The 27,138-nt window shown below is 40.4% G+C and overlaps 2 protein-coding genes across 6 annotated transcripts; one reads left to right on the top strand and one right to left on the bottom strand.

Moving 5' to 3' along the window:
- Window positions 1-257: 257 nt before the first annotated feature.
- On the top strand, window positions 258-27,138 carry ankrd28a (ankyrin repeat domain 28a). 5 transcript variants are annotated; one of them, XR_004341562.1, is made up of 30 exons: window positions 5,456-6,905; window positions 9,286-9,369; window positions 9,987-10,065; window positions 11,433-11,503; window positions 11,976-12,176; window positions 12,925-13,012; window positions 13,103-13,245; window positions 13,893-14,000; window positions 14,079-14,183; window positions 15,239-15,317; window positions 15,433-15,547; window positions 15,652-15,882; window positions 16,033-16,101; window positions 16,542-16,682; window positions 16,775-16,886; window positions 16,970-16,996; window positions 17,088-17,162; window positions 17,281-17,482; window positions 17,591-17,678; window positions 17,812-17,929; window positions 18,775-18,988; window positions 19,075-19,162; window positions 19,235-19,318; window positions 19,399-19,547; window positions 20,138-20,220; window positions 20,815-20,897; window positions 20,969-21,060; window positions 21,137-21,542; window positions 23,135-23,314; window positions 26,198-27,138. XR_004341562.1 is itself a non-coding variant. In XM_032580965.1 (29 exons), the coding sequence occupies exons 1-29, from the start codon at window positions 439-441 to the stop codon at window positions 21,433-21,435; spliced, it is 3,171 nt and encodes a 1,056-aa protein (XP_032436856.1). In that variant the 5' UTR covers window positions 259-438; the 3' UTR covers window positions 21,436-22,955. The 5 variants fall into 5 exon arrangements, 4 of the variants coding, with proteins under 4 accessions (XP_032436855.1, XP_032436856.1, XP_032436853.1 ...); XM_032580965.1 differs by lacking the exons at window positions 5,456-6,905; window positions 23,135-23,314; window positions 26,198-27,138 and adding an exon at window positions 259-465 and having other exon boundaries at window positions 15,652-15,734; window positions 15,819-15,882; window positions 21,137-22,955; XM_032580963.1 differs by lacking the exons at window positions 23,135-23,314; window positions 26,198-27,138 and having other exon boundaries at window positions 6,765-6,905; window positions 15,652-15,734; window positions 15,819-15,882; window positions 21,137-22,955.
- btd (biotinidase) lies at window positions 22,916-27,130 on the bottom strand. The gene is made up of 6 exons (XM_032580966.1): window positions 26,921-27,130; window positions 26,175-26,324; window positions 25,903-26,051; window positions 25,634-25,811; window positions 25,003-25,557; window positions 22,916-23,299 (listed from the first exon to the last, which is right to left on the bottom strand). Exons 1-6 carry the CDS (start codon window positions 27,116-27,118, stop codon window positions 23,027-23,029), a joined length of 1,503 nt encoding a protein of 500 aa, XP_032436857.1. The 5' UTR covers window positions 27,119-27,130; the 3' UTR covers window positions 22,916-23,026.

The raw sequence follows: 27,138 nt of genomic DNA, 5'->3' as shown, positions 1-27,138 counted from the left end.
CTTAATTTTACTTGCTTTAGTTGACGTGTGGACAAAGTTTTTTTTTATTATTTTTTTTAATCCGCGAGTCTTTGTGGAGGGTGGTGGGTTACATAGAAACACTGAGTCAGTTATGGGTGACAACAAAAGCCATTTCTGTTAAAGATGTATAATAAAAAATTGTTATACAGTGTTGAATGAATCCCCTTCAGTCTGATGGTGCAGGCTGACGGCGGCGCGCTGTGCTGACTGGTACGTAACGTTTCAGCTCTCGGCTGCGTTCAGTCATTTGTCTCCCATAAAAATGTGGCGAGTTTATTCCTGACAGGAAGAGGGGGTTAGCTACTCCGCTCCGGCGTCTCTTCTCTATCAGTTCCCTCCCTCACGGGAAGTCAATCTACAGTAACTCCCGGGCTAGTTACTGCCTCTCCTTTTTCTTACATTTTCATTCTGGGAAACATGGCTGTGTTAAAGATCCAAGACCAGGTAAGCTAACATCTGGTTAGCTAACGCGAAGTCATCTGGAACTGATAAACAGTAGTTTATTCGAGTATTTTTACACAGTGTTGTTCGTTCCCATCACGTCCAATATATCAACTTAATTTTTTTTTATCCTAGTTTAATTTGATCAAAGGAACACATTTTATTTAGTTTGTGGTGGCAGGAAAATGTATCTTTAAAGATGAACGTCCAAGGGCTAAGCTAATGTTGCGCCGCTTCTATCATTAACTTTAATATCTGACATGTTAGCAGAATAGCTAGCGGTAAAAGTTAACAGCGGAATAGCAGTCCTCTTTAGACGCATGCTAACATCATGTCACCTGTTGCCTTAAATTAGCCTCTCTTTCAATGGACGTTGTTGCACATCGAGGGTTATTTTATCTTTTTGTTTGCTTGTAGTATCTATTTTTGTTGTTTGGGGTGCCGATGCACCTCTGAACACAGCTGGATGGATGTGACCAAGAGGTGACCTGTCTGGCCAACCCTGTCATTTTGAAACGCATATATACATACCCGTTATCTTACGCGTTTCTTGAGATATTAGCGCCGAGTTAGTGAGACTAATGAACTCGATTCAAAGCGGTTCCTTTGTTTGCCCTCCCAGGAGTTTGCTTTGTCAGCTGTCTTGGTTTTTCTCCGGGCAGCTAAATGGCCAGTTGGTGACCTGTTGCTGCTGATGAGAAAGGCTGTCGGACTGAAATAGTAGGCGAAGTTGATCCAAAACCTACAGCTGCATGACACTTAAGGCACAATCCATGGGGTCAGCAGCTGCTTACAAAGTAACGGTTCCCTAGCTCATGAAGAGATGACGTGGTGGATTTCTCTTTATTCCCTTAATATAGTTTCTTCACACACACATACAACCTGTACATTTTATCTGCCATTATTTATCTTGTATTATATTGTATACATATATAATCCATTCCCTAACATTCTTGTATAATCTGTGCATATAGCTCCCATATTTATATTTATACACAACATCTATATCTATTTGCTATAACCCCTTATAGTCCATACATACATAGTCTTGTACATCCGTAAATAAATATTTATATCTCGTAGAGCACTTCTGGATAGATGCAAACTACATCTCGTTGCTTGTACTTGTGACAGTGCAATGACAATAAAGTTGAATTCTATTCTATTCTATAATAAGACTGTTAACAATTTTGAGCATAGTGATGGAGTTATGGTACTTTGAGCTTACTCGATGCATATTTTGTGCTATAGCTCACTTAAAACTTCTTAATTTATTTTAAAAATAAGAAGGGCTGAGTGCATAAATGTAGCCAATGCTTGCCTTTGCATGACTGAAATAATAGTCAAGATTTATGAAGAAGTTTGCATAGTTACCTTGCAGGATGAAGGGTACTGTAGGGATGCATTTCAACAGATTGTGTTCAAATCTCCTAGATTAGGAGACATTATTATATGTCTCCTAATCTAGGAGACATAAAATAATCTGAATAAAATGCTGATATTGAATAAAATTATTCAGTATCTCTGACAAGGTGATTCCAAAAGAGTGATTAGATAAAGACACGGCATTTGGTGTTTAGTGAAGTTATAAATTATTCACCTCGTGTCCCCTGTCAGAGCTGTTATTGATTGGTTTTCCGCTTATTTCTTAAATAGCTTTTATAGGCCTATTTTAGTCATAATACAACTATTTTTACCCACTTGTTCATTTGCCAAATTGTTTTTAGCACGTTGCACGATATGCTGTACCACCATGGGTGGTTTCAAAGTTTTACAAAGGGCTGTATGTTTTTTTGTTTGTTTGTTTTGTTCTTGTCAGTCTTTTTTAAGGAAGATTTTCATTCCTCCACATCTAATTATTTTTAAATTCTTTAATGTAATCAGAAAAACAAAACCAGAGCAATTAAAAGAAGAATTAAGCTTAAATTTTATAATAAAAAAATGATAGAGTAAGGCCTGCAAGCCATGAAGGATACTTATTCTAATAAATCATAAAATAAATCCTTTAAAACATTTGTGTTTATGTTGAAAGCGATTCTTTGGTACTTTCAAAAATATATTTTATGTAATTTAAAATGTGTTTTTATCCACATTACAAATATCATAGCTACTTATTCATTGATTTTTTTTTAATGCTTATTTTTTAATTTTTTGATACATATTAATCTTCTGTTTGGTTTTATCAGCTACAGTCAAAATGCAACATTTTCAAATTGAAAACCTTCGTTTTTCCAGTATGGTGTTTATATACCATTACATGCACGACTTACAGTTCATATGTTGATGGTTAACACTTGATTGAAGTTAATGAGCGTTTTCCTTGTATTGCTTTGAATTTTGGAAAAAGATAAGATGTGTAATTTCCTGTTTATTTGTTTTGTTTGTTTTTTTTTTCTTGGTTTTGTTTTTGCATTTTTTTTTTTAACCTTTGTCAGATTTAAAAATAAATAAATCTGGAACAAAGTTAAGAAGAAAATCGTTCTTGATGTGTTTATGGACAGAAAAAACATCTTCACTTTGTTGCATTTAAAAGTCTGCAATAAAAGTATGGAAATTTCAGCCTTTGCCCAGACGACGACTGGGAAAATACAGACCTATTCTAATCACCGTCTGATTGATTGGTGAATCACTAATAAATACCACATTGATCCCTGCTTTTTGGTGTCTTTCTGCTTGTGCCGATCGTTCTGTGTTCAGTGTCCTGAGCCATCGAGAAGCACGCAACGAGCGGAAGACTGTGATTAGGTCCCACTTTCTATTCTTCATTGTTCTCTTGCTTGTTGACAGAGAAATGGGGACCAAAATAGTTACACAGAGGAGCTGGACGAGAGATGTTGGTGACTTTTAGAAAAATTTAGACTTTTTTTTGGCCTCTAGAGGGCATCCTATTATTAAAAACATCAACGTCTGAATGAGAGAACAAGTTGTTGACGTTTAATAAGAAGACATTTACCACTTAGCAGACGACAGTAGGGATGCGGTTCATTCATCTGCAACATGAATCCTGACCAGATCAATTATTTGTACCTAACATGAATTTGTATAGCGTGCTTTTACTGATTAGGTGTTTGTTTGTCTTTTTAATTGTGGAGTATGTTTTGCTATATTCACACGAGTTTAAAAAAAAAAAAAATTACAGTAGGAACATAACAAAATGTCGCATTCAGACATGAAGCCTAGCATGAATGGAAACAAGGAATCACAGTCTCAGGAGTGTTGGTTTAAAACAAGTGTATCCACAGAGTTAAAGAAATAAATGAAAGTGTTGATATAATCTGGCATTTTAATGCTCTTTTTGTGCCGTTAATACCTGAAAAACAATGTTTCATATGCAATAAGTTAGTAACGTATTCCCACTAATTATAGAGTTTGGAATTGTGGGTAAAAACCTTGAGTTGGATAATAACGAGCTTCATCATATCTAATTGGGACCTTAATTTGCTCTTCTAATCAGTGCAACCAAAAAAAAGAAGTCCTGCTTAGAGTGAATGTGGAGTAAACGTTGGTGGTTTGCTTATAAGCTCTGCCAAAACACAGTATTTGCATTGTTTCTCTATGGCTCTCTCAAATAATGCTGCTGACATTAGAAGGTCCCTTTTAAATGAGTGGAGGTGCTGGTTAGTGGGATAGAGTTTGATTGTCTGTTTGCCAGCAGTGTTGCTTTTGTTTGGGAAAAGCAACTGAATGTGGAGTAAACGTTGGTGGTTTGCTTATAAGCTCTGCCAAAACACAGTATTTGCATTGTTTCTCTATGGCTCTCTCAAATAATGCTGCTGACATTAGAAGGTCCCTTTTAAATGAGTGGAGGTGCTGGTTAGTGGGATAGAGTTTGATTGTCTGTTTGCCAGCAGTGTTGCTTTTGTTTGGGAGAATATGCGCACCAGCACAGACAAGCACACGCCGCCCGACACGTGCTGCCTTTTGTGTTTCTGCTCTGCAATTGCATTACACACACACGCACACACACGTAGTACGGCATCCTGTGGCAGTGTCAGAGCCGAGGTCAGTGGTGTCCATCAAACTCTCTGTTACACATGCTCTCTGTCACGTAAAGCTCCACGTGAAGTTGTTAGTGAGTTGACTGCATTTGTGTCGTCTGATAAAATGCTCGGTGCAGTTTTTATATGAATCTATACTCTCAGTTTGAAGATTTATTTTTTATTTTTTTAAATGAGGGTTTCTAAATGGGGAGGCTGTTAGAGTTTAGGCCTGCAAAAAAAAAAAAACACTCCAATCCACTTCGCTCTTTCATTTGCCCCTGCTTGCGCAGTTCCTCCCTCTGAGTTAATGGGGTTGTGCGGCCTGGCAAGATTGCCCCTTTTAGGAGCTGGTCTGAATGAAAAGACTGGAATACACACACACACACACAGTCATGCACACACAGACTGGTCTTGTTAACCACCCTCACATTCCCTGGCGAAGCCTGTTTGTTCCAGTTTTATAATGAGATGGGGACTTTTGAAGCTGTGCCACTGATACACCAAACAGGATGCCAAACCACACATACATGAAGAACATGAGCTACTACTGGTATGCATTGTTGTTCATAAATTCAATCATTTCAATTCAAGTTACAGCTTTCTAAATGCCTTAAGCGTTTCCAGCTAAGGTATGAAAAGATGTCATATCTGAGTTTATTGTACAATAACGAGCATTTGATCCACGCTGAATTGTCACTAAATCCATAAAACAAGGGTCAGATGAGTCATGTTTTCTGGTTGTAAAGGCTTGACCATCCATAAAACTCAGGACACACACACACACAAAAAAAAAATACACATATCGGTTGCTTAATTTAGAAATGAAAACTTGTTTAATACAAAACGTATTGTTGCATTGTAAATGTTAACAAATTTTCATACGCCTAGATCATTGTCATATTATAACTGCAAACCTCAGTGTATTTTAATGGGACTTTATATAATAGACCAACTCAAAGGGGTGCTAAATATTTCACAAGTGGAAATCTGAAAAGTGTGTTGTGTGTTTGTTTGCCTCCTTGCAGAGCAGTGTTTTGGGATGATGCCTCTACCAGCTTTGCACGTCAAAAGAGAATTTTTCTTTTGTTTTGCTTCTTTGCGAAACGGTCAGATTGGATTGATACTGCCTGTGAGCTATTTTGAAGTATTGACACAATTTATCAGTAATGGACTTTGACTAGGCCATTCTGACACATAAACATGCGTTCATATATAGCAATCTTAGCTTCCTCCCTCAATCCCAAATCATGACTGTTGGGTTAATTACTTTCTCCAAATTGCCCTTAATTATGAGTTTGTGTGTGGTTGTTTATCTTGAGTGACTCTAAGTTGTTCTGTGATGGACAGGCGATCCTTCACCCAATAACTGCCTTTTTTTCCCACTAATGTTCTCTAAAAAAAATCCCTCTTAGGCCTTCATAGAAAAGCTGGATTTATGTTGATGGCATTGCATGCAGGTGTGTACTCATTAGGTGGCTAATGAAGGCAATTGGTTGCAGTGGACTTTACTGAGGCAAATCAAAAGAAAGAGCTGAATGCCATGCTTTTCAGTTTTATTTGTAAAATGACTTGAAAGCATTTATTATTTCCTAATTATGCAATGCTTTTTGTTTTTTCCTCAGTTTCCTCAAAACTACATTGAAATTTCTGTTGTGGCATAAAAAAATAGTAGAAAACAGGTTTCGCCCCTTACTGTCCTCCGCTCCAGTTGTCTTTACATTTCTTTGTGTTCTGTAGAGCACCTGCCTGCGATTGTCTTCCTCACGTTCCCTCTGTCCTTTTATTTTCTCTGACTGTTTCACTCCCCTCCCCTCTCTTATGAAAGAGCTGGCTTCAGCAGTCTGACTGAGCCAAGCGATGCATTCCCACTCGCACACCGGGTGCTGCTGCCCTGTACGAGCTAATCGCTGGGTCCGTGTGTGTTCCTGGTTGCGCCTCAGCACTGAGGATACGGAGCTTCCTGCGTGCTGCTAGGCAGCCCAGACTCATTCTGCCGCATTCATGCCTCCTACCGCCACCATTACGCAGAGGAATTCCCTGCCGTCTCCTCGACCGCTGCTCACAGACAGAGTGAGTGTTGGTTAGAGAGAGAGAGGAGAGGAGAGGAGACGGGCTGCAAAGCGACACTGACAGATAGAGGACAGAGCTGGATTTTGTGCTGGATTGACACATGAAGATGCGCCGCGTTTGTTTATGTGGAAAGTACTTTTTATGGCATTTATCACTGATCTTTGTGCTATGGGACTGCGCACATATGTAAGAAGGAACACCGTGTATTTATGTGTGCGTGTGAGTGAGTGAGTGTGTGAGCGGCTGTTCCTGATGCGGTCAGAACGGGCGAGCCGTGTGTGTATTGTGGTGCTGGAGGAGGTGGAGGAGGACGAGCTCTCTCCTTCATCCCCACCTCCTCGGCCCAAAGCGTCTCATCAAGTCCCTGGAAGGGCTGTCGCGCAGGACGATAAGGTGAGAATGCTCAGTTTTATTTAGTTTGCCAATTTATTTATTTATTTATTTTTTTGCAGGTGCACATTTCACGGCATTAGAGATGCGTCTGCAGTTTTATAGGCAGATCAGTGAATCTTTTAAATTCACTGATTTAAAGTATTGAATTTAAAACTTCAATACTTGTATGCCTTGTTGCAGAAAACTACAATGGACTGCCAGCACCTGTCATCCAGTACAAAAATAGCACAAGTATATTCCTGGCCCATGAGAGCAACATTGGTTTTCTATAGCTAATCGGGATCGCCTGGTCTTTGTAGTCCTCTTTCTCTGTGTGTAAAGGACAAGGCTATTGCTGAAAGTAAGAAGAGCCTCTTTATGTTGTGCTGACATGACTGGATGTTTAGGTTTGTAGGCAATGCGTGCTTGTGCGTATCTAACTGTATTCAATACAATTTGAAACATCTATAGTAATCATCTCTGTAAATAAAAGACCTGTAAATAGTACAAATATTAGTGAGCCTTGATGTTTCACAGGCTAGTGTTAGATTTACAGTGTTGGAGCAAAGTTTAAAAAATTCAAAACAGTTTTAAAGTAGTTACATCTTAGACTGCAAGTAATTACTTCTTTAGTTTTCAATTAATTTATCAAATATTCTGGTGATTAAACACATAAAACAGTATATTCTGCAGAGTTTTTAAAGTTTTTTTATAATATTATATTAGAATATACATTAAAAGATGCAAATAATTCTATAACTTTTTTCAATAAGAATATCACTATTTTATTTCTTGAAATGGAACAACTTAGCATTTCCCTAGTATGCCTGATCATTTGTAGCAAAGGATGCACTGTAGCTAAAGAATACTTCTAAGATCAACATGTGAAAAGCTCATCCTTTTCTGCTTGACTTTACATAAATACAGTGATTGTTTTGTGGACTTACCTATTTTGCCATAATGGGATAGCAAGAAGTGCTCAATAGATTTATTTTAGAGACTTTGAACCAGGTAAAACTAAAACTATAAGGTTTTATTAATCTTAAATGTGCATGTAATTTGTAAATTTTTGGCTTAATTAGTGCTCTGACTGGGTTGTCAGCACCCAGTCAGTGTGCTGATTGGGTGCTCAGTCTTAAATTAAGTTCAGCCTTTCTCCTCTGAATTGATCTGAGGGACTTGCCTCTCTCTTTCTGTAAAGCCAGCTCTTCACCTTCACCAGCAACCATGTTTTAAATGTCAAAAATGTTTTAGCATTACTGTAAACGAATCACCACTTTCCCACAAACTCGCTGCCTTGCATTCTGCCGAGATATTTATGTAATAGGCTATCTACTGTAGTTTTGTGCTTTTTCTTGAAAATGGATTTCCATTTCCTGAAATTCATTTCAGAAAATGGATTTTTTTGAGTCCGTATACTCCAGTAAACAAATAAATTAGTTGATGATTATTTCAATAAAAATAATTGTCATACTTGCAAAACTATTCACCTCTGCTGAAATGTTCACATTTGGTCAAATTGCATCGTTAAGCTTTCATGCATTTTTTTTTGGGGGGGGGGGACTTTATGTCATGAACCAACAGCGTGAGGTGAAATGGGAGTAGTAAATGGTTTTCTACAAATGCGTGGAAGTGAAGGAATGTATATGTCTTTCAGAACCAAATTTTACTGTAAATACAGGCTCAATAATTTATTTTTAATAATGTTGGAAAATGTCAAAGCAGATTCTTCCATCCTTCCGTTGTGAATCCGTTGTTTGAGTTTATTTTTAACTGGAGTTTTTAAAAATAACATCCCTGAATTTATACTACAGTCTTTATGATGAAAACTTTGTAAATGAAATGAGTCTTTGCGTTGAGTTTACTTTAGGATCTCTCGAAGGTTTCTCATGACTGCAGGGAAACGCTGTTTACGAAGCAGCAGCATGCTGCTGAAATCATGCCAGTGCTTCAAAGTGAGCTCCGTAAACTAATATGAGTAAATGATAGTTACCCTGTGTTTGTACACTTTCAACTTCCTCTTCTTCTAGTTTGTACGACCTGTCTAAATTCTGTGTGGCTGTCATATGTTTTGTTTTTTTACATATTAAACATACGTTTTGCATTGTATTTACATAATAATTTGCTCTTCTGGTTTTACAAGGCAAGAGAGTGCAGCTTTATTCCTCAGATGGCCTCAAACAACTCTAAAGTTTTAGAAAGATTGTTTTTTTTCACGCGCTGCATCCTGCAGCTGTCATAAAGAGGTGATCTACAGCCCGGTGTGGCCTACGGCTTTGTCCAAGGCTGAAATTATACTCTCCCAGTGTCAACTGTCCCTTACTTAACTCTCAGAAATGTGACCAAGGGGTATAAAATGCCTGCGTTTCAAATGAAAGGTTTCCGTTTTCTGTCTCCGAAGCCATCTCTGCTGAGAGCCATCTTTAACGTGGACCCAGACGAAGTTCGCTCTCTTATCTTTAAGAAAGAGGATGTCAACGTTCAGGCAAGTCGAAATCCTTCTCCTTACGCCCATCAGACTTTTTAAATACTAATCAGCTCCACTTTCTAAAGAGCATTTCAGAATTGCGCTTTCATCATTGTCTCATGTCATGGAGGTCTCAGATCTGCAGGACACAAGGACATGACCTTAACCTTTCCTGTGGTTTTACTCTTCCCTTTCCATTTTTTCAGTTTATACCCCATTGTTTTCCATTCATTGTTCATGCACGGTGTACATCTGTCCATCTGTGGGTATATATTGCTGGTGTCATCACACCAAACTCTCCAGAGTCAGCAGCACCAGCCCAGACCTCTCACAGTCACGTGACCTTTGTTTATAGCCCCACTTTGCTGATTACTCTGCATCGAAAAAGAGAGATGGAGAGCGAGAGAGGGTGATGATGATGCAGCAAGCTGTGAGCGGGATTTGATAGAGCGCAGTAAAGAATATAAGTGAAGATGAGGATATTTTTTCTCCTGGTGGCTCCAGGCTCGTGTTTCCTGTGGTCTGTAACAGTGTAAGGTCTATAGATTTCAGATGTGTGACCTATGTTTATATGAAAAATCAGGATGCTGCTGTTGTGCTTTAGGTACTTATCTCTTCTCATAACGTCTCCCCAGGACAACGAGAAGCGAACCCCTCTTCACGCTGCAGCATACCTCGGAGACGCTGAGATTATTGAGCTGCTCATCCTTTCAGGTAAACGTCACAGGAATGTTAAACTTCTCAGCTGCCAATGAAATAATCGATGTTATTGTTTTAGGTTTGGTATCCGTCTTTCTTCAGTTGTCTCAGCTCCTTGTGCTTTCAGTAGCCATTCTGATGCACTATGTGACGATTTCTGTCTCTACATACTCCTAGGCACGAAAGCTTAAGAGTATTTATGCCTCTTAAGTATTTTCACAAACCACGAACTTTCATGTATTTTTTGGGGGGTATTTGTTTAACTCATCAATATTAACATTTTTGCCAATTCTTCTTTGTGAAACAGTTCAAAATGAATGAGATTTGATGAAGATCCTCTGTTAACACCAATTATGAAGTCTTGGCAGTATTTCTCAGTTGGATTTAGGTTTGGACTTTGATCTAAATAATTAATTGTAGCTCTGACTTTTGGCCATTGTTCTGCTGAAAGGTGATCCTCCTCCCCACTCAGGTTGTTTTGTAGCCTCTGACAGGTTTGCCTCTTTTTAGCACTGCTATCCTCTCTAAAACATCTTCACTGTCTCTGTTAAGAGAAATTATTTCTACAACATGATGCTGCCACCACTGTGTCTCATTGTGGGTGATGTCTCTCCACAAATTGCCCTTTATTTGTCGGTATAGAGGGTAATTGTTAGTTTGATTTAATCAGATCATTGTCCACATATTTGCTGAATTCTGTATAGTGGAAAGTTAAGTTAGTTTGCTTGTTTTGGTGAAAGTAACTAAAATCAATTCTTAAAGGAAATGCTGAGTTTGTCTTTACAAGACACACTTCAATGAGTAAAATGCTAATGATTGAATTGAAAAGCTAGATAAGTAAAAAAAAAAAATTACCATAAAGCTGTAGTTTATCAAATTGAATTAGTCATTTTTTTTTCAGCTTCCTAAAGAATTTTAATCTCATTCATTCACATAAGTTTCACCCTGTTTTCTTATTCACGGTCATCACCAGCTGTCCCATCGCTACAGATGACATTTCCTGCTAGTAGTTATCAATCACATGATATGTGTCGGACATAACAAGGTGCGGCTGCGTATCACAGGAGCAGGGATAGAGTGATTGCGTTAGCGTTGGTGTGTGTTTGTGTGTGTGTGGAGTGTTTCTCAATGATATGAAAAGCCAGCAACAGGTGCAGCTTTAGACCTATTTTAACCCTCAAGCTGTGCCAAAAAGAATCATCTGAGACGCTTTGCCTTCCAGGTACCGCTGGCTCTCTCTGCCTAGAAGCCATGTGAGCTGTGTTTGTAGACTCAATTTCTCTGAAGTCATTTTGTTTTTCTAATTAAATGAACATAAATGTGAGGCTAGTAAAATATTTTGTTTCTGTTTTTCTTGACTTTAATCTGTTCTCTTATTTAAGGAGCCAGGGTTAATGCCAAAGATAACAAGTGGTTGACTCCTCTACACCGAGCTGTGGCTTCTTGTAGCGAGGTAACATGTTACACAGACACACGTTCTCATGTATGTTTTGGTTAAACGTAATTTTGTGACAAGCAGTGACATCTGAATTGTGGTTAATTTACCTTTTCATGGAGAAGAACCCCACAAAACCTGAGAAACCTGAGACCATAGGGAGATGGTCATTTTTAAGTGACCATCTCCCTACTGATATAAGATACTTTCACTAGCTGTTAAATTCAATCTAGCTATTTAGACATAAGCTTACTGAGAAACCATAAGAATTTCTCTACTCATTGTTCTTGGTCCTGGGCAGAGTTCCCACACTAACGTATCCCTCTCGTATTCTTTCACTTTCTTTGTCCTATTCTAAGCATGAAAGGCCGCTAAAAATAGCAAAGAATTTTCAAAGCGTGACACGGCCACCTCCAAACATTTTCTTAGAGCGTTACCCAGCGGACCCTCAGTCTGCCCGGCCCTGACCTGTGACTCCCATTGTGTGCAGGATGCGGTGACGGTGCTGCTGAAACACAGCGCAGACGTAAACGCTCGGGACAAGAACTGGCAGACGCCGCTTCACGTAGCAGCCAGCAACAAGGCGGTCCGCTGTGCCGAAGCTCTGGTGCCGCTGCTGAGCAACGTCAACGTATCGGACCGTGCAGGACGCACTGCGCTGCACCACGCTGCCTTCAGTGGCCATGTAGAGGTTGGTAACTTTGATGCAGATGGATGAGAATCCAAAAACCTTTTTCTTTTTCTGCATTTGTTTCTGAAATGTAACAAATAATTAAGTTGTTTGAACCTCTTTTTGACAGACGCTCAAATAATCGGGTTCCTTCTGACTCACTCACTTTACTATATGTCAAAAACAATAAAACCAGTTGGGTGAATCACAAGATATTGCTGCTTTATATCAACCTTCCTTTTAAATTAAACTCTTTCTAACTGTGGCAGTTCTGCAAGAAGACCACATGACAGTTTTTTCTCATACAGACTAATGGACATGTGGACTCATATGACCACAGAACAAGGGTTTACTGTCTTTCAGTCCATCTGGGACGACCTTTGTAGTTGATTATATGGCTTCTTTTCTGCATAATTCATCTTGAGATTACATTTCTGGATCTCTTTTTGTGAAAAGAACTAAAGCTTTCTGCTCTTACACCCAGCTGTATCAGAGCATCAAATAAACGTGTTTGCCTATCAAGCTGCTGATTGACAAATCTTTAAGAATGCAGTCCATGACTATATTGTCATATTTTTCCCCTCCTACTTGTCTTAATTCGTTAGAAACAAACACATTGATCCGATGAAAAAAGGATTCATATTTGTTTTAAAGAACCACTATATACAAACTGTTTGAATTGCAATGTACAACACTTCTTCTCTTTCCTAAAATGGGGCCTACACATGAACATTTTTTAAATTGAAAAAAAAAAAAAAATGTTTGTTAGATGGTGAACCTGCTGCTCTCCAGAGGAGCCAACATTAATGCGTTTGACAAGAAGGACAGGAGAGCCATCCACTGGGCAGCCTACATGGGTGAGACTATAGAAAAATGATCTGGTCCATTTAGAAACAGATGACTTTTGTTTATTCAATTCATCTGTGCCCCAATTGTGTCTTTATCAGGTCACCTGGAGGTTGTTAAGTTGCTGGTGGCCAGTGGAGCTGAGGTCGACTGTAAGGACAAGAAAGCTTACACGCCGCTTCATGCAGCCGCCTCCAGTGGCATGAGCAGCACAGTGCACTACCTGCTGAGCCTGGGTGTCCATGTCAGTGCACATGATTGCATGTCGTTCATTCATTCACAAGTTGTCTGTGCATATTTAAAGTTTTAAATTCATGTATCTAAGATTAAAACCTTAAAATTTCTTAAATCCATTAGGAAATCTAAGTTGGCCTTAAATACATTAATCACAGGTCTTAAATTTTGTTCCCCTGTATTCTGTGTAATTTTTCTCGCAGAGTTTTGTCCTCAGCAAATGTTTGAGTCGCACGCAGACATTAGGCTACCACTAACTAGCCTTTAATATACCCTTGCTAGCTAGTTAGCTAGCTTTTTTGCATCTATCATGGGTAAGTGTAAATTTATCGCCAGTTGGCTGTACGACATTTGTCTTCACCATTGGCTCACTTCTGTTCCCAACTAATATGATGCCACATGCATTCTGTGCAAAAAAACCCCAAAAAACCTTAATACCACTGATGTATAAAATATGCAATTTTCTTTTGTGCATTTCTAGGTCTTATAGTCTTAAAAATCCTTACATTTTAGTTGGTGAAACCTGCATAAACCCTTATGTAAAGTTAGTTTCTTACTCAGATTAGTGAAATTGAAAAGGATTTACACTACATGCGCTTTAAAATAGTATTGTTGTTTTTTTTTTGTTTTTTTTAAACAAGATTGTTCTCTGCTTAGGTGAACGAGGTTAATGCCTATGGCAACACACCGCTCCATTTGGCCTGCTACAACGGACAGGACGTGGTGGTTGGCGAGCTCATCGAGGCAGGAGCGAGCGTAAATCAAGTGAGTGCGAACGACTCCGAGAGAAGCTGCTGGGTCGTTCGGCTCGTTTCCCTTAATTATTTCGCTACATTACTCCAGGTAAACGAGAGAGGCTTTTCTGCACTTCACTTCGCTTCGTCTTCACGCCAAGGTGCGCTGTGCCAGGAGCTGCTGCTGGCCCACGGAGCATGCATCAACTTGAAGGTTTGTCGATATTTAGATGCACTTTCTTACAAATGCTTAAACACACACGTTTGACCGGGACGCTGTGTTTACGCTTATTTATCTGAAGCAGGTTTATGCAAATATTGTTTGGGTGAGCTGTTAAGTACAAATGTATCTTCTTAAGAGGGTCTTCAGCTCTTAAAGTGCCTTGTGTGCATTTTGTCACCTTACAATTACAAACTTAAATGTATATTTTTTTCATCTGTGTGATTGACCAACACAAAGTAGAGCAAAATTGTTACAAAATATGCTTTTTATTTATTTTATTTTTTAATAGTCCTACACCCCAGAAGGTAAGCTAAACTGAGCTGTGTGGCTTGCATGCAGTAAGCTGTGTTTGCATGCAAGCAAAATGCAGCGTTCTGTGTAGTTTCCGCTTTGTGCCGTAGAACGACTGACTGTGCACAAGGACAGTGACGCTAAACATACAGCCAGGGCATGCTTTGTATTGAAGCATATTCATAAGGAAAAATGGTCAAGCCAACTGAGAATCTGTGGCAAGACCTAAATATTACTGTCCACAGCAACTCTCCGTCCAATCTGACTGAGTTTAGGCTTTTGCGCAAAGAATCTCTGACCCTACATGTGCAAATGTTGCAAACCCTTAACCATCCATTTCAGAATAATGTGCTGCCTTGTGTTGGTCTGTCACTGAAAATACCAATAAAATCCCTTGAAGTTTGTTGCTGTAATGTGACCAAATGAGAATGTTTTCCTATTTTTGCAAGGCACTGAGCTGATGATGTCTGTTCTGCTCAGTGTTGAGCAGAGAGCTGAAATGACAGTTTGCTTAACACTCTGGTAGCAGTGATGGAAACTGATACCAGTGTTTCAACAGCCTCAAGATGCACGGCCATATGGCAAGTTGGAGGGGAGGAATGGCTGCCCGAGGCAGAAAGCTGCCCAGGCATTCCCTGTGTTTGGGTGTGTGTGTGTGTGGGTGTTTGTTGTCTACCAGGCATCCAGTTTTCTTCATATTTGTTCAAAGAACTAGTCACAGTAACTTAGTTCTTATAAACATCTCGTCTGTCCAGAGTAAGGATGGTAAGACTCCTCTACACATGGCAGCTACACATGGGCGCTTCTCCTGCTCCCAGGCCCTCATTCAAAATGGTGAGTGAGCTTTGTTTTGTTTAAAGATTAAAATTTATCTGGATATTAGTTTTTTTGGGGGGGGGGGGGTTGTAATTTGTGCATATCTGAGTATTTTCTGTTGCTGTGTTCGTAGGAGCTGAGATCGACTGTGAAGACAGAAGCAGGAACACTGCCCTTCACATCGCAGCCCGCTACGGCCATGAGCTCATCATCACGTCGCTCATCAAAGATGGAGCCAGCACTGCCAAGTCAGTTATGCTGACATTTAGCCATCTGTGTGTTTCCCCACAATTAGATTTTTGTTTTAGACATGCGACGTTTGCCTGCAAGGACTTGTTTTTTCTTATTTCAGGAGAGGCATTCACGGGATGTTACCGCTACACCTGGCAGCTCTCAGCGGCTTCTCCGATTGCTGCAGGAAGCTTCTGTCCTCAGGTACAAGTCTCGCTCACACCGTCTCCTGCCAGCGGAATCACCTGCTTGACATCCAAATTGATGCCGACTGCATATTTTGTACAGGATTTGTCATAGACACCCCCGATGACTTTGGAAGGACCTGTCTGCATGCGGCTGCAGCCGGAGGGTGAGTATTCCTGCTTACTGTGTTTGTTTTTTTTTCCCTGTTCATGTATTTTTTTTGTGTGTGTGTTTTAAAATTGTATGTCTTTGAATTTGGTGTGTTGGGAGTCATTTGTTCACTTCTGTCAGTTTTAATCATCGTCTTTTCAAACAGAAACCTGGAGTGTCTGAACCTGCTGTTGAACACAGGAGCTGACTTCAACAGGAAGGACAACTTTGGCAGGTAAATTCAAGTAGGGCTGCAACTAATGATTATTTTAGTCATTGATTATTCTGACAATTAATCTGATAAAAATATTGGCATATTCTACATATTTTTTATTTAAGCCTTTTTGTACTGTTTTAGAAATGCATTAAAAGATGAAAATAAACAAATGATAACACAATAAACATTTTTTTTTCTAAAATGGAACAATCAAGCATTCCTTTAGTGAACGCTTGAATGTTTCTAGCAAACTATGCATTGTATATGAAAAAACAACTCCAGTCACTGATTAATCCATTACTAAATTAGTTGAAGATTTTTTCATTCCGATTAATTCGATTAATTGTTTCAGTCCTAAATTTAAGCATCATTATCATTTCTAGAAAAGCAATATCTATATTGCAAAGCTGTCACTGGTTGTAACTGGTGTTGATTTTAAATTTTTCCAACCCTCGCAGGGCTCCACTACACTACTCATCAGCCAACTGTAACTACCAGTGTGTGTTTGCTCTGGTGGGCTCTGGGGCCAGTGTTAACGATCTGGATCAGAACAGCTGCAGCCCTTTGCACTACGCGGCGGCTGCCGACACGGAGGGAAAGTAAGTTTGTCTTTGTGTTTATTGCGACCCATTCGCATATACTTCAAAGTATTTAATCTAAAAATGAAAACACACTGTTTGGGCTTTCCTAGATGTGTGGAGTATCTGCTGAGGAACGATGCAGATCCAGGCGTGAAGGACAGACAGGGTTACAACGCAGTGCACTACGCCTCTGCCTACGGCCGCACACTCTGTCTGGAACTGGTGAGCACAGATCCCGCAGTCAGTGCAAATATTTTCAAGATCAGGTGCATATTTATAATTGTTTTTGTTTTTATTTCCTTTAGATCGCAAGTGTGAGACCGCTTGATGTGGTAAGAAAAGAGCTAACTGGCTTATTGAGCCAATGACACGTCACTTCTTTGATACGTAAATCGTTTTTTTTTGTGTGTGTGTGTGTTTCAGTTAATGGAGACCTCAGGAACCGACATCCTGAGGGACTCAGATAGTCAGGCCCCCCTAAGTCCACTCCATCTGGCGGTTAGTTGGAAGATTTAAGAGAGGCTTGTTTCTGGCTTTAAGCATCCAGGATTTCAGTTGCCTTTTTCGTGCGCCAAAGCCAACTGGATCTGTCGGTGTTTGCTTTTCATTTAATCAGGCTTACCACGGACACTGCGGGGCGTTGGACGTTCTCCTGGTATCCCTGCTGGACGTGGACGTGCGCAGCCCGGACGGACGCACCCCGCTAAGTTTAGCCTGCTCCAGGGGCCACCAGGAATGCGTGTCCCTGCTGCTCCATCACGGAGCCTCCCCCATGACCCGCGACTATATATATAAGAAGACAGCCTTACATGCTACAGGTAACATCATTAATCTTTACATCAAATGAAGTGGTTATACTTTTCTAGCTTTTAAAGTTGTTTTTCTTTGCAGAAAAATAAATAAAACTTGCCTGTTTCTGTCTGCAGCTATGAATGGCCACCCAGAGTGCCTGCACCTGCTTCTGAGTAGCAACAATCAACACATCAATGTGGATGCACAAGACAACAACAAACAGTGAGTGTGTCCACAGAGAGAACAAATGAATTTGGCTGGATTTTTATTTATTTATCTTTTTAAGACTGATTTGTCCACAGATGTGGTCTGGAGATGAGAATAAACGAGTGAGTTACGGATTATTTCCCCACAGGACTCCCCTGATGTTGGCAGTGCTGAACGGTCACACAGAGTGTGTGTACTCTCTGCTCAATCAAGGAGCCTGTGTGGAGACCCAGGACCGTTGGGGTCGGACAGCCCTGCACCGCGGGGTGAGACGATCAAACTAATGCTGTGACTCTAATTGTACGGTGCTTTAATAGACAGAGGTAGATGGCAGAAAGATTTCACGTCTGTTACAAAATGTTTTTTTTGTGTAGCTTTGTTGCGGTCTTTATTATGTGTCCAAACAGTTAACTTTATGTCTGATGGGGCTGTTGCAAATTTATTCGTACTAGCAGAAATTTCAACTTTTTCTTCCACTTTACAGCTATGCACTTTTCTTTATTAAAGTTTAAACCTGTTTGTAGAACTAAAAATAAATAATATATTCATAAAAATGTGGAAAATTTTAACAATCATCTTCTAAACCCCTCAATATGGATTTTTTTAAATTTTATTTTTCACTGCAAAAACACAAAATGTTACCAAGTATTTTTGTTCTAATTTGTAGTTTGAATATCTTGGCACACTTGAAATGAGACAAAACTTACTTATAAGTAACTTTTCAGGAAGAAATATGAGCTTGTTTTAAGTCAATAATGCCTTAATTCTGAGGAAAACGTGCAAGTTGCACTGGCAGCTTATTTCACCTTCACCGTGGGAAAATTGTCTTATAAGTGAAATAATCTGCCAGTGAAACCAGTACTTTTTCATCAATATTACGGAATTATTGACTTAAAACAAGCTCATATGTTTTTTTTTGTTGTTGAAAAGTTACTTGTGAGTTTAGTCTTATTTCAAGTGAACTAAAATAATTGCAAAAAAACCCATTCTTGGTAACAATTTTTTTTTTTGCCTCGGTTCTCGTCTCATTGACTATTCAGCTGTATTAAGTGTTATATCTGTAATATAATGGAAGATTTTGCCTTTTTTTCCCCCCCCCTATGTTTCACAGGCTGCCACAGGCCAGGATGAGTGTGTGGAGGGTCTTCTCCAGCGAGGGGCCAGCGTGTGTGTGAAGGACATCCGGGGCCGCACCCCGCTGCACCTGGCTTCAGCTTGTGGCCACGTGGGAGTCCTGGGAACTCTCCTGCAGACCACGCCCCCCTCCCTCACTCACCTCACAGACAACCAGGGCTACACGCCGTTACACTGGGCCTGCTATAATGGTACAGGAATTCAACATGCCTGGGTCTCTGTTCTGCGTGAACTTCCCACAGAGCATTTATGTTCTGCCGTTCCTACTGTCTTGCAGGTTACGATGCATGTGTGGAGGTTTTGTTAGATCACGAGGCGTTCAGGAAGATCAAGGGAAACTCCTTCAGCCCGCTGCACTGTGCTGTGTAAGTCCTCCTAAATGCTGATGTGTGTGTATGGAGGTGATGTCTAAAGGTATGACACTTTTCCTGTTTCAGAATGAACGATAACGAGGGCGTGGCCGAGATGCTAATCGACTGCCTGGGTGCAAACATCGTCAACACCACGGACTCCAAGGGAAGGTAGGAAATGATGGAAAGTGCACCTTTTATTATTAATTTAGATTGAACTCAAACTTTAATATGAACCTCCGGTGTTGCAGAACCCCCCTCCATGCTGCTGCGTTTTCTGATCACGTGGAGTGCATTTCTCTTCTCCTGAGCCATGGAGCTAAGGCTAACGCTGTCGACACGCTCGCACACAAAACACCGCTGATGATGGCAGCTCTGAACGGACAGACCAACGCTGTGGGTGAGCGCGCTCACTGATTGTACGGGTGCTTGAAATCGTTGAAAAGGCTTGAGTTTCAACGAGGTGTATTCAAGTTTTGGAAAGTGCTTGATATTTTATTTGCACAATGTTGTTATAATGCCGTAATATACATTTAGGAACCACTACCCCTTACAGAAAGTCAAGTGATTATTTAAATTTGAGCAGAAAGCTCATTTACCAATTTGTTCAATGTAATGGATACTTATTATTCCTAATGACTCAGTGAGTAACTGATGGGCGTAATTGAAGTAAAGGTGGTTTTATATTTTATACATCAGTTATTTAAATAGGAAGATTTTTCTTTTGTTAAATTTGTTTTGTTTTCAGACCAATCAGGTGTATCGGGTATGTTTGAGAAAATTCTCAAAAAACTCAAATTTTGTTATATTTCAATTTACTTCCTGCCATTTAGAGTACTATCACAAGACATTATTAATATCCATAAGTCATTTCAAATAAAAATAATTTGAAACTGTCCTCTTTGGTTCATTTGTACTGTTTTTATCTCCAATCTGTGATGTTGGAAATGTTCGGGTTACATGTAATAATCCCTTTTTCGTGTTTTGCAGAGGTTCTGGTGAGCAGTGGGAAAACAGATTTGTCCCTGCAGGATGTAGACAGGAACACTGCTCTGCATCTTGCTTGTAGCAAAGTAAGAGCCTTTGCCTTAAAAGTCATTTTCTTGTTTTTATGGCTAGCCTGCAAAATGCAGACTTTTATTTTTCTTGCTTTCCATGAATATAACAAATTCCATTAAGGAACATGTTTGATTCTTTTTTTGTTGTTGTTTTAACACCTGAAAATGGATCTTTAATTCAACCAGAAAACAAACAAAACGCATTTTTTACAGTAGGTACCTTTCTTATTTAAAAGCGAATGGAGATTTTTGCAGCTCTCGACACATTTTGTTTAGTTAGAGGATGATTGAAAGCCTCTATTTGAACCAGTTTCAGGCTTCCATCTAGTGATGGTGATTTATTTATTTTTCCTGCACACAAAGGTAGAGCTACTGAACAACAAGAGAAGGAACAAGAACAGCTGCTTGTAGTTTGCGCTGCATATTTTTGAAGGATTGCATGCGTTACTGCAGCTGCACATCTGTGTTGGCTTAAAGATGTTAAACTCAGTCAGGTTCCGTGCTAAATCTTAAAGAGGGAGCTGTATCTGACTCCAGTAGAGACTTTTCGGTTGTTTTGCAGATGTGATCAGTTTTGACAAGCGCTTTGTTGTTTTCTGTTCTTCTCAGGGTCATGAAACTAGTGCATTGTTGATCCTCGAGAAAATCAGCGACAGGAACTTGATCAACTGCACCAATGCTGCTCTCCAGACGTATGTAGTTTGCAAAAGCTGAACCCGGCTGAGCTCCAACTGGACACATTTGAACCGTCTTCTTCTTACAGGCCGCTGCACGTAGCAGCCAGGATGGGGCTAACGGTGGTGGTCCAGGAGCTGCTGGGAAAAGGAGCCAGCGTTTTGGCGGTGGATGAGAACGGTCAGCATCCATCTCAGTGATTTCACCAACTACAACAGCGATGTGTTAAATATTTTTTCTCCCGCTATGTTCCCAGGTTACACTCCAGCTTTGGCCTGCGCTCCGAATCGCGATGTAGCCGACTGCTTGGCCCTCATCCTCAACTCCATGATGCCCACCTCCCCCATGGTGACGATCGCCGCCATTCCCGCTTTGTCTCTCACCCAGACGGTGATCAACCACCACCCGACCTCAAACCACATCTCCAAAGGAGTTGCGTTCGATACTCCACCGTCTCTGAGACCCGACCACGCCTCATACTGCAGGCCAGAGAGGCCCCTGTCCTCCGTTTCCGCGGACGACGAACTGAACGACTCGGACTCTGAGACCTACTGAGGACTTTTGGAGACGGCCTCACGATCCTGGCAGGCTAGCCAACCACTCAGGAGCCTTAATAGATAACTGACTGAAAGATGGGGAAAGTAGAGCAGGTGATTTTTGGGGTAAGCTTCCTTTAAATAATTTTAAAAATAGCCTTTTATACAAACCACAAATAGTGCCTTGCAATTGGATTCCTACCCATTGATGTTTTTCAGACCTTGTCACGTTACAGCAACAAACTTCAGTTTATTTTATTGGGATTTTATGTGAAATAATGCAACCTCTATCAGATTGGATGGAGAGCGTCTGTGAAGATCAGTCTTAGAAGTCTTGCTACAGAGTTTCAGTTTGACTTCAATCTAAACTTCAAAATAAATCCACTTTGATCTAAAACATTAAATGGCAGCTCTGACTGTGTTTAGGGCCATTTTCCTGCTATGTGCTAAACCCCACATCCAGTCTGTTGAGGCTTTCCACAGCTTTGTTTTCTATAATGTTTTGCCAACATGTTAAATATTGATCTCAACTGTGGAGTTCACCTCCCTGTAGAAACTGGAGTAACTGTTTATAACCTAACCTTGTGTTCAACCTCTCCACTATGATTCTATAAATGTAGCTGACGTCAAATGCTTGCTGCGCTTTCTTCTACTTTATAATTATTCACTACCTTTTGTCGCTAAATTGCATAAAATCCTCATTTGCATTGCTTAGAAGTCTGTCGCTGTAAGATGACATAATGTGAAAAAGCTCAAGTGGTATGAATACTTTTGCAAGGCTCTGTACTTTTGTTCCCTGAGGTGCATACCAATGCGGGGCTGGAGCATAAACACTACACTTCTACGAAAGCACTGTATGGTCAGTAAGATGACCAGTATCTTTTAAAACTTAACACCAGTATTTCCTTTTTTTAATGAGTTAAGCCTGTACTGTATGTGGATTTTTAACCCTTTTGAAAGGTTGTTCCTCCAAATGAGCATCAAGTGAAGCTCAGAGGGAACGGAGGGAGAACCTTATGGGACCAGCTGACTGTACTTCAGTTTGTTTGTTTTTTTTTTTAACTTGGTTCTTTGAGGTATCATGGTAGACGCTAACGACCGTTACTCATGAACATTAATAATGCTGCGTTGGGCAGCCACCTTTCCCAGGAGGATGACATTGGTATTGATTTTTTTTTTTTTTCATATTTATTTTTAAATCTAGACTAAATCTTTGAGCTGATTCTGACACCAGGTGGATGTCAGACCTCGTTACTGTACACACGATTCAGAACGTCTGTTGACCGACGAGCTGAACGAACCCTTGAATCCTGCAATGATGTAACTGCTTCATGTTTGTATTCTGTACTGGAGACAGTGTGTGGATGCATGTTGGGGTGTGTGTGTGTGAGAGAGAGAGATAAAGACATGACTAAATATTGCCTTTTGAGAAATATGCAAAGTTCAGACAGGTTGGATGCTGTTCGGTGTATTGTTTGTAAAATGAATTAAGTAACAGATGAATAAAAAGATTTGTTTTATTTAGTTTGTACATCACAAGATGTGAGGTCTGTCATCCATAATCTCAATCAGAACTCAATAGAAGTATCTCTCTGGTATTCCACAGCAGATCATTCATTATCCAGCTGGTACATTCGTCCGTACAGACAGGCAGTGATCAGGCCTCCGCTCAGGTTGGAGTGTTTCATGGCCAATCTCCCACCTGTTGCTTTCTCCAGCTTATCAGGTTGCTCCAGCGCCAGGCGGTTCACCAGAACTGAAGGGTACACGTAATCTGTCTGGAAAGTTGCCTCCAACAGGAAGTCCATCTTAGACTCCGCCTCCTCCACTTTCTGCCCACATGAGCTGGCCTCCAGTCCTGCACAGCGGACTACTGCACATACCTGTATGGAAGAGAGGTAAATGCAGCTGGACTTCAGTGAAATTGTTTATTTAGCAATTTAACTCGATAAGTGTAACTCGTATTTGATGGCTTAATTTTACGCAGAGTGACATATTTCCAAAGTATAGATTTGTTAATCTTGATTATTGTTTTCAACAGTGAAATTAAACCCACAATTTTGATTCACAGCCACTCAGTTTCAGTTACCCAAAACTTCCATGAGGAGGTGGACAGATTGTTGAATCCAAGAGTATCAATAGAATGTTGAGTGGAAGGAAAACTGTGGTTGAGAAGGTGGTCAAACAACAAGGATAAGTGTGGCCTTTGGGAGGATTATGTTAACACAGTTCTTGTGTTAAGCCACACCTAAACTAGAGTCAACGTTAAATGTGTCTTACCTGTACTAATAAGAATAAATACTGTATTGTTATTCTGTGGTACAAAGTCTTCAGTTGAAAAGTAAAGTAAATTTAACATTCCATTTGAATATCAATGTCCAAAAGGAACAAGATCTGTGTTGCCTGAGGTCTAATATCAATTTTTACAGTAATAACAATTTGAAGAGCCATGCCATCTGATGGTGCCTATCCACTGTTCTTTATCAAGTTCAAAGTCACTTCTCTCTCTAGATTCTGGTGTAATTTTCCAGCAGGACTTTGCACCTGTCCACACCGCCTAAATTACCAATATCTACTTTAATAACCATGGTATGATTGTGCTTGATTGCCCAGCAAGCTCACGTGACCCTAAACCCCACAGAGAATCTATGGAGTATTATGAAGATGAGAATCAGCAAGAAACGTAGACAAACTAAAGTCTGCCATCAAAGCAACCTGTGCTTCCATAACACCTCGGCAGAGCCATGTGGAGATGGACTCCATGCCGACAGAGCCATGACCAAGTACTGGGTATATACTGTGTAATATACATGAACAGTAGGCCTGTGCTTCTGCATTAAAAATAATTTCATACTGACCATATTCGAATGTTCAGGAAGATGAAAATTGGGTTTTCATTAGCCATAAGACATAATCTTCAAAATGATCAGAGTCACAACAAAATTTACAACAGATCCACAAATCGAGCAATGACTTTCCTGGTTCTATCTGAATTTGTGTTTAACCAGTTTTCTCCATCATGCTATTCACATTAAGACATCATGAGACCAAGACGGCACCGGAAAACTGATCAAGAGTACCGGTACCTTGCCAATGCAAGGCTTCAAACAGAATGCTCTCAGATATAAGTGAGCACTGAGATGAGAGTGTCACCGAGTGTAATCAGCAAGTTGTAACAGAGATACTGGAAGAATCACAGAAAGGCAGACAGGTGTATGTCCATTGGGCACATCACACGGACGACCTTTGTGAATAGTGCCCTTTGGAACTGGTTGATGAATGCTACTAAACTCTTGGTACATCACATTAAGAAATTATGGCCACCAACTTATTGAGAAACATTGTTGTTGTGACATAGGTACCCATATGCAGATGTAGAAATTTTATTGAATAAATTGAGATGAGGAAATCACCATTCCTTGCTTTTGCTTAAATAATATGTTAAAGCATAAAGTTAATAAGATTTCTACTTATTTCACCACAAGTCAAATATCCCAGACTTTTTGTGAGTAGTGTGTGTGTGTGGGTGTGTGTGTTGTGATTCTACGCAATACATGCAAGATTGTGGTGATATTCTAATGCCTACCTGCAAGGCGTATCGTCCATCAACGGTGTGCGTTCCTGCAAATGCTCCCAATGCATACAGTTCCTTCCTTTCGTCATGTGCCGTCCACTTGTACTGAAGGTGGCAGCAGAATTTACCATCACACACTGTGAGATTGCCTTCTGCCTCCTTTATGAGGACAAATTTAAATGGGTCATGCATCATGGTTCCTATGAAGGTGGGGTCAGAGGAAGCAGGTGAAGGGGAATCAGCACAGCGATCTGTGTGGCAGTAATCAGACTCTGCAGGCACAGGTGACATTGATTCAGTCACATCTTTCATCCCAACTGGACCTAAGACCGGGACTGTGGCCACAAGCAGTCGGCCCTCCTCTGGGTCTCCCTTCACGGCGTGGTGGAAGGTAGCAGAAAATGGGGTGTAGATACCACTTCCTGTCATTCTGAGCTGGTCATTACGAAGGTTTGAAGACAGAACCGTAACATTGGCCCCAAGACTGAGGGCCCTGTGAAATTGGATCGAGTCCAAAAGGGGGAGCTCATTCATCCACGCTGTGGGGAAAATCAGCTGACGCACACCCTGGAAAAGAAACAAAAGGACAAGTAAAGAGAGAGTTGGCTCAGTTGGACAGGTCTGTGTGGATAAAGTTTCCTACCATTTTCACCAGGGCTACTGTGGGATCGTGGAACAGGATGTCAAAGCAGATGATGAGACCAAACTTTCCAGCAAAGGGCGTATCAAATGTGATGAGTTCAAGCTTTGGAGGCGTGTCAAAGGATTTTTCAAAAAAGAGGTTATATTTATGGTACCGTGCCACCAGCAGACCATCAGAACTGTGTGGAAGGGAATAATGATAGGTTTGCATTAACTTCCACAATGCATTTGTGTACTTGATCATTTTTGTATTCAAGGTTTGCCCAGTACTTGAAAGCCACATTGGTGTTGAACTGCCAGTGTCCATCAGGGGGGCATGTGGACGGGGCTGTCTTCAAGGGACAGGGTTGCAGATCAGGCATGTTTGCCACCAGGTAGAGGTTGTTGCCACGGGCCATGCAGCTCAGTCGCTGGAGAACCTAGAAGAAACTCATAAACTTGATACAAACGCCCCTTTGGTCCAAGTAAAGTTATTGGTGTAAACTCATAACCATAAAAGTGTCAAAATTATAAAAGAGTCAGACAAATATCTATCTTTTAACCTCAGTGTTGTTGTATTTGTCAGGCTCGGTGCAGGGGTTCCAGCTCTCCTCCTGAGGGTCAGGAATGGTTTCCAAGTATCCGGAAATGGATGAACGGGTGAAGTTAAAACCGTGAATACCGTCTTCTGGAAACACAAGTATCTGGACTCCCTGAGAGAGCAGAGAAAGAAACAACTTGTGAACTAAAGAACAATGAGTTTATCCCTTTAAAAAATGGATCCAGTAAAGGAAGTGGATTGCATCAACTCTCCTTCTTTCACCTAAATATTGATGGAATTCAGTCTGAACACTGATCTTCTCTTTCTTTCGCTACTTCCTCCTTTCCTTCCTTCCGATGTGAGATAGATATCCAAAGCCTGGCATAATGTTTTAGAATCTAAATCAGCTTGAAATTTCTCCAAAATGTTATTCCTCTGATGACTTCATTGAACAGTTTATAATGAAATTAAATCACACGGTTTTCAGATATTAATTTGCTGATATATATTTTTTTAGTTTGATATTCTTCCACTTTATACTTTTTTTTTACTACTTTGTATTGGTCTCTATCGCATAAATCTCAGTAAAATAAATTGAAATGTCTGAACGGAAGGTGATAAAAAGTTGAAGTGGTCAACAAGAATGATTTTGCCAATGATTGATAATAACATTGATGATGCCATTTTTCTTTTTCTTCAAGCAGTTGACTTTATTCAACAGCTATAATCATGGGCATCTACTTCAGCCTTCCCAGTCCAGCAGCCTACCTGCTGTGCAGCTTTAGCAGCCTGCTCTTCGTAGATGTCCAGGTTCTTCTGCATGTGGATCAGGGCTTCGCGACGGGTCACGGGGACCCTAGGGTTCGGGTTCAGGATGACTCTGTGCTCGTACACAGCAGCCACGTACGAGTCCCCAGCGGACTCAGTCTCACCGAGACAAAAGAGGAGCAGAACGACAACCAGCATTTTCCCTTGTTCTAGAGAAA

This window comes from Xiphophorus hellerii, chromosome 13 (assembly GCF_003331165.1).
Source record: "Xiphophorus hellerii strain 12219 chromosome 13, Xiphophorus_hellerii-4.1, whole genome shotgun sequence".
NCBI classification, from domain to species: Eukaryota; Metazoa; Chordata; class Actinopteri; order Cyprinodontiformes; family Poeciliidae; genus Xiphophorus; species Xiphophorus hellerii.
The sequence above is the reverse complement of the archived record's forward strand: the minus strand, read 5'-3'. Positions and strand labels throughout refer to the sequence as shown.

Bases quoted from the DNA above. Each gene is read 5' to 3' on its own strand.
- btd (XM_032580966.1), bottom strand. From the start codon at position 27,118: ATGCTGGTTGTCGTTCTGCTCCTCTTTTGTCTCGGTGAGACTGAGTCC. The intron at 25,812-25,902 runs GTACTGGGCAAA...CCTTCCACACAG, and splicing joins AACACCAATGTGGCTTTCAA to TTCTGATGGTCTGCTGGTGG. The intron at 25,558-25,633 runs GTAGGAAACTTT...TTTCTTTTCCAG, and splicing joins CAGTAGCCCTGGTGAAAATG to GGTGTGCGTCAGCTGATTTT.
- ankrd28a (XM_032580962.1), top strand. From the start codon at position 6,765: ATGCGGTCAGAACGGGCGAGCCGTGTGTGTATTGTGGTGCTGGAGGAG. The intron at 14,184-15,238 runs GTTTGTCGATAT...TCGTCTGTCCAG, and splicing joins GAGCATGCATCAACTTGAAG to AGTAAGGATGGTAAGACTCC. The intron at 20,221-20,814 runs GTAAGAGCCTTT...TGTTCTTCTCAG, and splicing joins TGCATCTTGCTTGTAGCAAA to GGTCATGAAACTAGTGCATT.